The sequence below is a fragment of the Filicampus tigris genome, chromosome 15 (assembly GCF_054856515.1).
Source record: "Filicampus tigris isolate MCC_2025a chromosome 15, RoL_Ftig_1.0, whole genome shotgun sequence".
NCBI classification, from domain to species: domain Eukaryota; kingdom Metazoa; phylum Chordata; class Actinopteri; order Syngnathiformes; family Syngnathidae; genus Filicampus; species Filicampus tigris.
In genome coordinates, this window is record NC_141231.1 from 12,060,022 (window position 1) to 12,074,458 (window position 14,437).

At 43.4% G+C, this 14,437-nt stretch overlaps 1 protein-coding gene across 3 annotated transcripts in view; it reads left to right on the top strand.

Annotated features, from left to right (window-relative positions):
• The window catches only part of adamts6 (ADAM metallopeptidase with thrombospondin type 1 motif, 6), a 53,885-nt gene that overhangs the window by 21,065 nt on the left and 18,383 nt on the right, over positions 1 to 14,437 (top strand). For all 3 annotated transcript variants that reach the window (XM_086052947.1, XM_086052948.1, XM_086052949.1), the window contains 3 exons: positions 5,259 to 5,400; positions 8,879 to 8,986; positions 14,016 to 14,161. In XM_086052947.1, coding sequence (XP_085909073.1) covers positions 5,259 to 5,400; positions 8,879 to 8,986; positions 14,016 to 14,161 — 396 coding nt within the window. The remainder of the gene's footprint in view (positions 1 to 5,258; positions 5,401 to 8,878; positions 8,987 to 14,015; positions 14,162 to 14,437) is intronic.

The following is a 14,437-nucleotide window of genomic DNA, read 5'->3' on the forward strand; positions in this document are numbered from 1 at the left end:
GTCGGAATGAGGCCCCGCTGGCTGCCAGCCTGGCACGGTGAAAAATGTGCACGGGCCCCAAGTCAGATGAAGCCAGACAAAACATCTGGAGTCGGCCTTCAGCGTCTGGCAGAAAGCAGATACCCGCCATCCTGACGGGGAGCTCCTGGCCCGGTCGCTCCTCGCACGTCACGGCTGCCTCCCGGCCAGAACCTCGACTCTGGAGTCATGCTGTCTCATTCAAAGCCACCCCCCAAAAATTAAACTCTCCTTCAGGTTTGACAATTTTTTAGATTTTGCAGCTTTTTCCTTTTTTTTTTTTTTAATGTCTCAATGAATAATAATAATTCATCATTCACACACATTCACATGCGCACACGCACACAGACACATACAAACCAAGGCAGCCAAATTGCTAGCATGACTTATTCATGCATCATACTTATTAGTATTGCCAAAAATGAAATGTTACCGGTTTAATGGTGTATATTTTGTAATGCACAATCAATTGAATCATATAATTAGGTGATCAATTTGCCCGATGACCGATGGGAACAGTCACAAAGTAGTACCATAAGCAGCCACACATGCCCATGTCATAAACCGCCTCCCTTATGATTGACATATGACCTTGTATGCTGTGAATCTAGAGCTTTTCTCTTCCTATCATTCAGATGCAAGTTGACACTAGATTTAGCTATAGCCCAAATGATTTTGAATTTACAAATCAGGGGTCGGGAACCTTAAATACTCTAAGAGCCAGAACAAAACAAGTGAACTGCCACAAAGAACACACTATTTTATTTTTGCATGTAACAAAAGAAAATTACTTATTAAAAAGACGCTTTGTTGGAACTTTCTTTCAAATGGAATAGACAATATCTATTTGAATCCTCCCTATATTCTTGAAATGAACGCCAAATTTAAATAATCCACCTGCAGCCAACAAAAACTGCCGTCTGCTTCTGTGTTACGTCATCATTTTATCGCGTGTGGAGTGTGCAGTCCTCTCTCAACATGAATTCAAAAGCACGACTGTCACACAACAATGCCAAATATATATTTGAAAACTAATAGTCAATTACAATATTCATTTGACCTATTTAATGTGATTTATTGCTCCTGAACCTTTGCACACACCGTTGGCACACCGGGGCTGGAGATTTTCACACATTGCAAGATGTCATCTATGAGGCGTGAGTTATATTCGTTTTTATCGGTCTGATGTAGCACGTTGCATTATATGTAGGATTACATTTGATAAAACAAACAAACACACCTACATTTATATGAAATATTGTTATAAATTATTTATTTTTCCCAAAGTCACAGAGAAGCTACAGCAAAAAGATGAAAGCACCATGTATGGCTCTTGAGGCGCAGGTTGCAGACCCTTACCCTAAAAATGGAGGTATTCAGTAAAGTACAGATAAGTACGGACATAAATGCGGGACAATATAAACATTTTTTGTGTTGCTCAGGACCACCTTTAAGTCTTTTTATATGCTCTCTGCTGCGTGATTCAGGACTCGGCACGGTGGACTTCTAAGTCCGGCAGACTTGTTGCTGCGTCGCCTCTTTTTGTCGGCATGCAAACGCCAGTCCAAGTGAGTGTCTGCTTGGTGGGAGCCGACAGACCACGCCGGCGAAAACATTTAACGGCAATCGAGAAGCCTTTGAGATTGAGTGGATGTAATAACAGGTCTAAGCAGGGGGAGGGTCTCTGTGCTCCCGTTTAGACACGAGGTCACTCTAAAGTAGCAGACGGCGGACTTTTTGGAACAACGGCCCACGTCCCCCCCCACCCCCCCGCTTACTCCTCTGCACCCGTTGCCCCGCCGCATTCGTGTGCAGCGCTGGCGCGGCACGTGATTTACGAAGAGGATCCCGCGCCAGTCTGCGGGACTAGAAAACGCTTTCATGTGTGCGATTGAACATCCAGGCGGGTTTCCAGGCTATAAAATTGTCCATTACACAATCTATACATTAGGTGAACGGCATCGCAGTGTTGCAGATGTCATGGCAAATCACAAATGCCCTGTCGTATCGCATGAACTTTCACAATACCGTTTTCGGGAATGAGGCGAGATCCAGCCGGCCGCCACCGAGATGTACCAATACAGTATGTAGATCACGTCACGTTGTGTTCTACAGTAATGACCAATATGTATGATTTCATATGTACTTTTGGCTAAAAAGTGAAGTGTGTAGAGTCTCTGTTGGTGAAGACCATCATTTCCAACAGGCCGTCATTCTCACCTGCTTCATCTCCATGTATTATTCAGATATAGCCACTGCTATTTCCTTCCTGTCGGACAGTGGCAATTGCTTTCAACACAAGGCATGAGAAGTCGGTGCCTGGTGTTAAACTTCACACCCTGGTCCCAGCTTTCTGCTATTCCCTTTTTCACACAACTGCTGTACCCCCTTTGTTATTTCTCCCATTCTACCTTGTAAGCCAGAAAATTGTCAACCACCCATTCCATGTCAGTACCTTTCACGCAGAAATGAAAAGTGCTCACGTTTAGCTTTCAGATGCCCTCGCAAGGCCCTCAAGGAAAGCGGATAATAGCGTGTGCGCTTGTCACAAAATGTTTCCGGCTGAAAGCTGTGAACCGAGCAGCACCCGGGACGGAGATGACAAACAAAGAGCCGCTTAGTGTGCTCAAAGGAATCCGGTATCCGAGCCCCCGCACGTCTTCTCTTATGTTACACCTCATTCGACATTAGCCAGGTTTTTTTTTTAACTTTAATTTAGTTTTTTATGCCTTGGTGTTTCCAACAAAAGGGTTTTGTCTGTAAACTCCAATTACCCTGCCTCCCCCAGACAGAGCTTTTGGATATCACACACACGCTTTTCTCCCTGCCAAGTAAACAACTTTGGCCGTCACGTTGGCCTACATTCACTTTCTTGCAGCGCTTTGTTTGGCTTTTTAAGAAATGGTTTACGAACACACTCTGCGGAAGAGTTCAGGTCGAGTTTACGCGACTGTGGCCAACCTGCAGGCAATGCTCGGGATGTTTGAAGCTCCTGAGAGGAATCGGGCCCGCGGAGCTATAAGAATGGGTATGTTGGCACCATTTTGTACTAAGGACTACATTTTAGTTTTAAAATGGACAGGTCATTCTCATTTTTTAATTGTACTATTTAAAAAAAATATATATTAATGTTAATCAACCAATTATTTCATAAAATAGAACAAATATTACAGTATGATATCCTTAAAAAGGACAGGATAGGACCCCCAAAAGAGGCTGATGGCAACAGGGTTGTAGAAAGAAGGCAAAATGTGGAAGGTGCCATGTAGCGCTACTGGCATTATCCGGGACAGAACAGGACAGGATAGAACAAGACATATCAAAACCTAGAAAATGTGTTAGAATTCAACGGTGGTGTAAAGAATAAGGCAAAAATTGGCAAACCATTCTGTTCTTTGTCAATTAATTAACAGCCACATGCTGATATTACTCTTAAAGAGGACAGGACAGATCCCCAAAACCACCCAATTACACTAATGTTATAAAACTAGGGCAGTAAGAAAGAGGACATTTTGTAGCTCACCAATTAATTAATGACTAGTGCTAAATGCTGAGGTTATCCTTTAAGTAGAGAGGACAGGACCCCGAAAAAATGGCAGATTTTAATTGGATTGTGAAAAAAGGGGGTGATAAACTTGCCTAGTTGCGATAATTAAAGACATAAAGCGGTGCTGCATACTAACAGTATCCATATAGGGATAGGTCAGGACCATGAAAACAGGGTGATTTCAACGAGGTTGCAAAAAGAAAGCGAATAGTGGCACGACTAAACCCCCCCTTCGGCTTTGTTGCCTTTCATGCAGAACAGCGACCTGTGAAAAAGGTGGAAAATTCACTGTAGGGAAAAGCACTGGTCTTCGTGTTATTGGACTATTTAAGAAGACATTTTTAGAAGAGGCCTGAATTATCTTCAGTCTTCTTGTCGTCTGCATTTGTGTTGTCAGCGAGCCCATTTTTCCTGTGGTGGGATGGCAGCCTTCCCCACAGCTGCCACAGCTGGAAAGTACACAGTGTTATAGTAAACAGGGTTTTCCAAATGAAATACACAAAGGTCCGTTTTATCCTAATTGGATAATTGTCTAATGTTAGCTCCTCGAAGCTCAGCGAGTTGCTACAGAGTAAACACCCGCGTTAATCCAACAACAAGTTGTTTATTTTTTCAGCGAGTTCTCTTTGTGAGCGCTTGTTTCTCTTTGACAAAACAGACTAAACATAATAACCCACATGTATTACCCAGCTTCATTCTTTCCTGCAACTTGTTGTCTCTCCCGCCATGTACAGGAGCGGTTGAGTCGTTCCAAACCAGAAACGTCTGCCTCAGGCACTTCTAGTCCTTCAGTTTATGTCTATTATGCAAGGAGGTGGTTAGCCATAATAACTAGAGCTGCAATAACTGAAGGAGTAATCGCTTTTATCATTCTGTATCATTCAGAGCAGTCGCACACTAGGCAAATGTACCAGACAATCAAGTGTCCAGCGAGTCTGCAGTTGGCAACGGTTTTCCGTGCTTTAGGTAGCTCTGATAGTTTTCACCGTAGAAAATTTAGGAGAGCACTGTAAGTGCAAAATTAATTTTGAAGTGATGAAATTGGAAGTGTTAGTGGAAGAGGCAAACAAGCAATTTACAGAACAGAAAAGTATCGCTACGATGATTTGGGGTAAGCAACCACATAAAAGCAAAAGCCGCGTTTTGTTTGATTTAGCTTATCTCGCTGTGTGTAGTAATTGACTGTACCTGGTGTCATCCTGTGTAACACTGTGCTCAAAACTTGGGACAGAAACACGTAAAAAACTGCTCTGAAAGAGGCCCATCACCAATTGCCACTGAAATTACCCTAATGCAAGGAAATGTAGTTTTATCATAGGTGATATATGGCATGACTCCTTTTTGTGACTGGCTCCAGGTAGGCCATTCAGAAGGTTCAAAACGGCATTGCTGTATCAATGATATGTTTTGATCATTTTTGTTTCTGGCGTTTTAAAAATAATTACATTTTTTACATTGCAACCGAAAAGATCCATTCTCACCATCAACTCTCACTCGTCTCGTGGTTATGCATAGCATTGTTTTTTGCATCTACCTTTTAAACTCTGTATTTAAAAAAGAAAAATCAGCCAGGGCACATCATTTCAGGTTTGACAGCTCACATTGCTTGTGTTAAATCAACGTATTAATAATAACACGGCCCAGGTCCATTTGTGCAAGAAACAATCCTATTGTAGCTTTGTGTTTTTGACAGCTCAGGTCGGGGGACGTGTCTGGACAATGAACCTCTGAAACGAGACTTCCTGTACCCAACAGTGGCTCCGGGGCAGGTGTACGATGCAGATGAGCAGTGCCGCTTCCAGTATGGGGCGTCCTCGCGCCAGTGCAAGTATGGGGTAAGAAACCAGCACCTGGTCAACCATCTTTCGAACCCTCACCCTCCAGAGGTGGGAAGTAACCAAGTCACAAACACTTCATTATTTTTGGGGGCGGCATGGCTCAGTGGTAGAGTGGTCGTTTCCCAACCCAGAGGTTGTAGGTTTGATCCCCAGCCATTGTGACCGTGTCGAAGTATCCTTGAGCAAGATACAGAACCCCCAGTTGCTCCTGATGTTGCGTCATCAGCAGGTAAATGAGATACAGCGCGAAGCGCTTTGAGTACCGAAGGTAGAAAAGTGCTACGCAAGTTTACCATTTTACATAGTTTTCAGGTACTGTATCTAAACTTGACTTGAGTCTTTATTTTTACTGACGACTTAATACTTTTTGTCCCTACTCTTTGAAAACACTGTTGTACTTTCTAGTACTTGTCAAAAATAGGCTATTTTTTATCAACCCATGTGTTATAATGACACCACGGGTATAGAGAGAGGTAAAGTCAACTGAATTTCTTGCTTTGGTGCATTGTTAATGCTCCCGGGTTCACGTTTCGGTTGACTTTCTGATTTTTTTTTTTTAATGTTGTGTCATCATCTGCAGAGGTTGTATTATGTAATAAGAAGTAGAAAGTATATTTTTACAATTTTCAAGTGTATGGAGTAGAAGTCTATTATATAAATATGTATTACTAAATACAGTAACATATTTGTCCTTGCTTACCTCCTACCACTGGACGTGAGCCAATCAGTCTGCCTGAATATTCCACTCTGTAGACGGATTACCGGCAAGTCTTGACGTCGTCACATCTGGAACATGCAGTCATGGACTTTAAGTTTCTTTTTTTTTTTTTTTTTTTACGGGACCTTGAAAAGTCATGGAGAGTTTTTGAAAAGCGCTCGGTCGTTATCGCCTTTGACATTTTCCCCCCAGTGCACATATATAGACTCGGGCAGGCGGACTGTCCCTGTGGGAAATGAGCTAATAGGCTCTTCAGGTTATATGTCCTGTATGAGAATTCTTATTATTCTTTGGCAGAAGGGGGGTGTTCGGGGGTAGGGGGTTTGGGGGGGGCTAACTGTTTAATTATTGTCTGACAAGTGGAGTCAGTTGGGAAAGTTCCATCAGCATCTCCAAAGAGACGACAGACTGAAGTCATTGAGCAGTGGTGACGATGATAGTCGTGGTGGTGATGGGCTTGACACAGGCCACGAAAGCTAAAGAATAAGATGAAGGAATGATGTGGTAATAGCGAATAATGTAAACCATTAGAATGGAATGCAGTCGACTATCTAAACCTGGTCTGAAAAGTGGGACTAGCATTCTGCAATATGGATATCAGTTGGAGCATTTACAGTATTCCAAATGGTTGATACTCATCTTAAAGTTGATGTACTAGTACACTCTTTGTCCTCACAATTCAAAGGCAATTCAGCGCACTAGTAGATGACTAGTAAATGAAATGAAATAAATCCTCAAAGGGCTTTCCATAGACCAATGGCACATGTCGCACGACATTGTCGTTGGTGAAAACTGTTGCCCATCGTTGACATTTCGCAACATGCTGACGTGGCCTTCAACCAAATTCCCATGTTTAAGTCAAAGTCAAGATGAAGTTGTCATCTGTTATTCAGTCGTGGTTTTGCTTCGTGATCCTCCCACGGAGCCCCTCACACTTGGCCTTTTTTATCACCAGCTTGTTCTCCCCTGGCATAAATCCATCAGGCCCATATCCGCGTTGGCTAGGGCCCGGGCTGTTGACCTTTCATCCGTGGCCGCGATAGTGAACGCAAGTGGCGCGGTGGCTTATTGAAAGCAGCTGGCAACAGGAAGTGGCTGCAACCAGAGAGGGGTAGTTTACCGCTTTGTTTAATCTGGAGGGAGGCAGGGGGGCGCTGCCGTATTTACTGACCCGGTGGGTCAGAATCTGCGCACCAGATCATAACTCTTCTTCATGGGCCAACTCTTCTGCCGAGCACGATTGTCCTGTAAAAGCCTTTGAAGTGGAAAGTGGAAGGCGACTTGGTGGAGTTTTCATGACAAATGTTAACCCAGGGTGACGGGTTTTCACTTGGTGCTTTTATTTTAATTGCGCTGTCTTTGCTTCCTTTGGGCCCATATGTATGATCTAGAACTGGCATTGCCAAACTGTCAGGAAAAAGGTTTGGGAAAGGCCCGGTCCAGGGCATAAGGACATATCCAAAGAAAATAAGACGCTTTTATTCAAGACACTTTGAGTCTAGAACTGGTGGTCATCTCCAAAATTCATCTTCACTTCTATACTGTTCTAGACCGAGAAGGAATCTGGAGTTTTGTCGAGAGTCAAAAACACCATACACATCCATATGTTCTCGACGGGGCTTTCCCAAATGCTTTAAGATACGCGCCCCCTTCAACATCTCGTCATCTGAAGTAAATCTTGGTTATCAATCCTGGCAGGGCTGTTGACGAAGAAGGACTCTGGAGTATAATTGCAAGTTGTTTTGTTGGTACACATCCACATGTTCTGAACCAGTATGTCCCAAACTTTTTCAGCCATGCACTCATGTGATATGGACCATACACATTTTTAAACCACACACCCATCGACCCATTGGTGCATGCAACACAGTTTCGAAATATATTTGAGACTGAGAGTGAGTCTGAAGTCTTACCTCGAGTTAGTTTTGTCAGGAGGCAGCTGTATCTTCTGGACCAGACTTCCCAAACCTTTTAAGCCTTACACCCATTTAAACATCCCAACAGCCACAATGGATTTAGGGTATAAACCCCGGATTTGTGCACATCACAGTTTGGTAATCCTTACAGTTTGAGTTTTTCCCATTTTATTACAAATAAAAAACCAAGAAATCACGTACACAGAAGTATTCACAACTCCAACTGTGTCAGGATGTTGAAGGGGGTGTGTGGCTGGAAAAATCTGATGGAAGACCAGGGGACAACTGGCGGCAGCTGAAGAGAATTTTTGGGTATCAACCTCATGTTCGAGACAGCAAAGGCGTCTAGAATAAACACCGGTGTGTTTGTCCAGACACTCAGTAAGACTAAAGATATTCGAGAGGCCAGCAGGTCATCTTGTAGACTCGGGAGGCCCGACTCTCAGCTGGGAATGGCGCTTCCTTGACATCGCAATCGGGCTCGGTGGCGAGGTGAGAAAGCGTTAGTCACACCGTTGATCTGACTAACTCAAGACATTGAGACACACCAGGATCTTTCGCACCGCGATCCAACATTCGTTCAGGTTTAAACACACGTTTCTGCTATGCTGGCTGATGAATTGCAAAAACTCTTGATATTACACTGGAAGGCGTCCTCTTCTTCTTGCTGTTAACCTAATTGCTGCATTTCTTAAAGTAGACCGGGCAAAACGCGGTCCAACACTGACGGCATGGAATTCAAAATTCATGTTCAAAAACATTTATAACTAACATGCAAGTGTTTGTACAGTTTGTCTGGAGTTTGGTAATGTGTTCTGACCAACTTTGCCTTCTTTCCTAGGAAGTGTGTAGAGAGCTCTGGTGCCTTAGCAAAAGCAACCGCTGTGTTACTAACAGTATTCCTGCTGCTGAGGGAACACTGTGCCAGACGGGGAGCATCGAGAAAGGGGTAAGTCACCTCAACAAGCGGCTTCTTGTTCAGCCATGTTAGGGTCCCCCACACGCTGCGCGAAGCTTCCGAATCTGACTAGGACACGACCATCGCGAAAAATGATTGTTGGCCATTCACCCCTGCACATCAGGCGATTTACTCAACTCAACTGCACTTCATGTATAAAGCACTTTAAAACAACCATTTCTGAATACAAAGTGGTGTACATGGAATAAAAAATCTATCAAACAATAACAAAGACAGTAAAAACAGTAAATTAATGACGCAAATGAACAAATACATTTTCTATCAATGTAAAACCCAATATGTGTACTGTTATGCTCTATTTTTATTGCTTAGCGGTGCATGGCGAGCGGCTGCGTCTCACTCGCGTATAACCCGTATATTGATTTTTTGTCTGTGTGAAAGATTCTGTGAATTTTTTTGTAACACTCTCACTAGAACAGTGTTTGTTAACATCTATTGAGCCAAAGCACATATTTTACACTATAAAAGTGTCACGGAACACAACCAAACAAAATTGCCACAAAAAATATATATGTATGTATATGTAACAGGAACAGGTGACGTTTCAGGATTTTCAGGTACCTTCTGCTATCTAGTTGAAGCGCATTTAATTGTTCTGCCAGGATCGAGGTCACTAGGATAGGTACTGTAGATGAACAAATACATTATTTGTAGAAAATAAATATAAATATTCAGACTAATTAAGTGAAACTGGACCATGCCTGCGGCCCATCTGATGAACTCATAACGACGCACTTACAGTATGTGCCTCGGCACAGTGGTTGGGAATCACTGCACTAGAAGCACTTCTTCAAATGAATATGAGTTACAATCTTTTTTTTTCCAATGACATTTTTCCACCACTTAACTCCTGTGTGGACTGCAGTGTATTTTGGCAGTGTTAACAATCTTAGAGATGGATATCCGAAAACACAAGCTAACCACATGGCTAAGATAGCTGATACACCAATAGGAGAAAATGAGAGCAAGCGCTAGCTACCTGGTGGTAGCCCGTCTGCTGGGTTGATTTAATTTTTGGTTTATTTTTATTTTTTTTTAGGTGCTGTGGTGCGATTCAAAATGTGACTAACCGTTTAAAAATGGCACTAAACAAATCATGCGAGAGGCTTGCATAAGATACACCCAATGGGACCAGCTGAAAGTTCTTACCGTTAGCCTACATAAATTTCAGAATCAGTACTTTTTTACTTTTACTTTGGTAAAGGAGTCTAACCAGTACTTCTACTTCTGTCAGTATTTATTTTACACAGCATCATCCATCTGTTTTGTTAGCATAAAGGCTTGAGCTAATGCTAACGGTCTCCTGGTTTAAAAAAAACAGATTTTTCTTGTGCTAAGTTATCAACATGAATACTGAATAGTTCATACGGACAGTAAATATTCGCCTTTTTTTTTCTTTTTTCTTTACACAAGTGTCTATACTTCTACTTAAGGGCAGAGTGTGTGTAGTTTTGCCACCTCGGCACACTAGCGAGGCAAGCTTTACGTCACTGGCGTGCTGTCCATGGCAGCCAGGTTAGGGAGAGACAGTTTTAACGCGGATTACGATGGTTATTGTGGATGGATGGTTGGCGGTCTAAAAGGGAAGAATGGGAGAGTGTCACGAGCTGTCAGCTGCCATTAGCATTAGCTCAGTGGAGCCTTTGAGGGTCGGGGCCCGCGGACAGGGTCCTGGACAACACAGGGGGCCCCAGGTTGAGCCAGGGGGGCTTTTGGAAGCGCTTTTGGAGCAGTTTTTAGGAGCGCTGCCCCGTCGTTGCCTGTCTGCCCTGACCGGGATAGCATCAAAGGAACATGACTGTCAGCCGTTTCTCACCCGCCGTGTAATGAAGAGAGGCCCGGCCAACAGGAGAGGGCAGGGGGCAAGGGGGGGAGAATGATAACGGGCGGGCGGGGGCGCTTGAGTGGAGGGGAGAGAGACAAAAAGTGACCCACTGAACTGAGCTTCATGTGTGCTCTCACCTTGCTGGGGGTTGTTGTGTAATGCAAACCTCCCGGCTGCAACATAATCTCGTTTTCCAGAGCCGCCGAGGACGTGCGGGACAAAGCCAGGGAAAGAACGAGGACAGTGGCCCAACGTTGCTCTCACTCACTTAGTGGTGGGAAGTACCCGAGTACAAATACTTTTTTACTCTATTTAAAACCGTGTAAAGTGAAGTCAGAGATTTGTGTTGTAATGAATTGATATTCATGATACATGTTTAAAGATAACTGCTGAAAAGGTGCAAAGACTGAGAAAGTCCCTGTAAAGCACAGGTGTCAAACTCCGGTCTTCCAGGGCCACTAACCTGCATGTTTTAGATGTTTTCCATCCTCCGACAACACACCTGATTCAAACGATCAGCTCATCAACAAGCTCCGCAGGAACCTGATAACAATTTTGATCATTTGAATCAGGTGTGTTGGAGGATGGAAACATCTAAAACATGCAGTATAGTCGCCCTCAAGGACCTGAGTTTCAAACCTGTGCTGTGAAGTAAAAGCAGTTATATTCTAAATTTGACACACCACAGAGAAGAACATTAACAACACTAACAAATTTGAGTGATTCAAAATATGGTCAAGTATATACAATTAGGCTTACAAAATCGTGAAAAATAAATCCCTTGTCTGCGCTCTGTGCACTGAAAGCACCCACCCCCAACTGTCAATCAAATACCGCCTCTGTGGCCTGAAAAATGAAGGTTATTTTCGTTTTATTTGCGTTTTGAGCCGCGAAAATATATTTGAATAAAGCATCCACTAGCTGAAATACTGTATATCCCACCGCAGGACTTTTCCACACACCGTGACAACGAGGTGCACAAAAGCAGCCGCACCAGTGCGAAGCTCTGGTCTACATTCTGGCGGATTTTTCTCTTTTCCCCTACTCACCCTTTCAGCTTTCTCACCGTGGCATACGTGCATTCATTGGTGACAACGAGGCTCTCCAAAGTGGCCACGCCGGCGGACTATCCGAAGGGAAGAAGCAATTTCGGGGTGTGGGCATAGCTAGTGAGCTAACTCCACGTTGATATTGTGACGGATAACCGCTGATGTGAATGATGGCATTCAAATTCTTATGTAGCAGGGCAGGGGGACTCATGCCGGACCCCGACACACTTTCCACAATTGAGTACTACATAGTTCTCAGTCTTTGCCCATTTTCAACAATTATGTTCAAACATGCATAATGTATTTTGAAACAAATCTCTGAATTCACTTTATCGAGTTTTGAAGGAGTTGAATCGGTATTTTTACTTTCACCAGAATCCTTTTTATTTGATTTACAAAAAAACATTTTTTAACACAAGTACTTCTACGTAAGTACAGAAAGTGAGTACTTTTGTCACATCAGCTCACCTTGAAACTCACACTCACGCTCGGGGCTTTTAACCCACTGACACAGTTGGTGAAACAAAAGGCCTGCCTCTGATCCGCTCGGATCTCCCAACAGGCTTAGCGAGCAGCTTTGCACCCTCCCGAGGCGCCAGCCTGCCCCTTGCATCCAACGTCCCAGAAGACAACAAAAGAGATTAGACCATTAGATAAAAAGGGTGGCCAAATGGGCTTCTGTACACACCACACCTAGAAGATTGGGAAGCCACACCTTTAAGCTTACGAAGAAATGTTCAGGTCAGATGTAAACAAAAGACATGATGACCCAAGATAAGTAATACAGGTTACAATATGTAAGAGAGATTTTTCAGAGTTGAGTTATTTGATAAAACAGGTCATTTCGATCATGTATATTCGATATTCATAAACATATTAAACATGTTGTATACAGTATGTAATCTTGAAATTGTTGTCCACCCTGTCATTACTGGGTGACTGCTCCTTTAAGAAATCCCCTGTCATTTGTCTATTTAGTTTATTAAAAACATACATTAATGACGTAATTAAATAGAATGTAAGGAAGTAAACATTTTAACGACATTGTTTTGCTTCATTTCAATGGACCTTCTTCTGGCGTGTATGCCTTGGCAAAATGGGGACAGTATAACACAGCCATACAGTTGTACAGTACATAACGGTGACAGTCGCAATCGCTCTGTAAGCCACGGTAATATTAGTTGTTCTTCACAGAGGATAAAGCATATATCCCCGCGACTGTTGTTATATTACACGCGTCGCTCTACTGCTTGTCTTAAAATATACATTGCTTAAGGATGGATATTTTATACATTCGTTATCCCGCCTGTGGTGTTTTGCAATGTTTGTTAGCATTAAGCTAAACGGGGTGCCGTGAGGCAAAGCTATGTGGTCGTTTTAAATACACATGTAATTCTCCTAGTTTTATGTTTAGCTTGACAGTAAACTTCAACTGCGACAGAGGCATTAAACAGTGTGAAGCCTCTTTTTTGAAGAATTGTTCACTGTCTGCCAAACTGATTCTTGTTGTGAAGTGAGTTGAGTTCACAGCCACCGTACAGCGCCAACTTTAGCTCGCAAATCATCCAAACGATGTCTCGAATCCCAAAAAACATGCAAGTCGGGTCACTCGTATCTTAAGGCACCTTTAGCCCTTTGGGATTTGTAGTCCTTTCATCCTGACCCACAAAACTTTTGGCTTACTCAGCGAATTCCGGAAAGACAAGCAAAGCAAGAAATAATTTCCCTTGTGACAAACACGTAACGGTAAAAAAAAAAAAAAAAAAGACAAAAAAAAAAAGACAAAAAAAAAAAGACAAAAAAAATGGACGCGAGCGAGCTGAGTCAGACATAAAAGCCCTACAAGGACGGCTGCAGAATTGCACTAATGCGTAAATGAAATTATGGGCTGAGTAATGGTGCGATTGGGAGTTAGCGTATGTTTAAAAGGGCTTGAAAGAAGGATCGCGCACGTGTTGCTTAGGGAAAAAGGGTCATCAGTCAAGCGCTGTATAGTCTACATTTCGTGCCGAAGCTAATTTACAGCTTGGACGGGACGCTTGGAAAACAGTAAAACTGACACTTGTGTTGTCCCAGCTTGTAATAAGTTGCCGCTAGCTTATTGTACTCTCCCTGCTCCTTGTAGTGGTGCTACCAGGGCGAGTGCGTGTCATTCGGGACCTGGCCGCAGAGTGAGGATGGAGGCTGGGGTCCCTGGTCCTTGTGGGGGGAGTGCAGCAGGACGTGCGGCGGCGGCGTCTCCTCGTCCATGAGGCACTGTGACAGCCCAGCGTAAGTAGGCAAAGTAAGCCACAGCAAGCGAAATACACACGCACCCGGGGGCCCGCCTACACACGTGTGTTAGTGTGCACGCGTGTGTGTGTGCGTGTAGCTGGACCCGCCAAACAAAACCGGAGACGATCATATGGCTAACTCATACACTAGACTCTCGGCTGTGGCCAGAAGTAATGACTGGCCGACGGCTTCACAACTTCGCAGGTGTAACGGCCAATCAAAAATGCACATGAGCTTTCGAAACAAAATTGTGTTTTTAGCCACCAGGCCTAA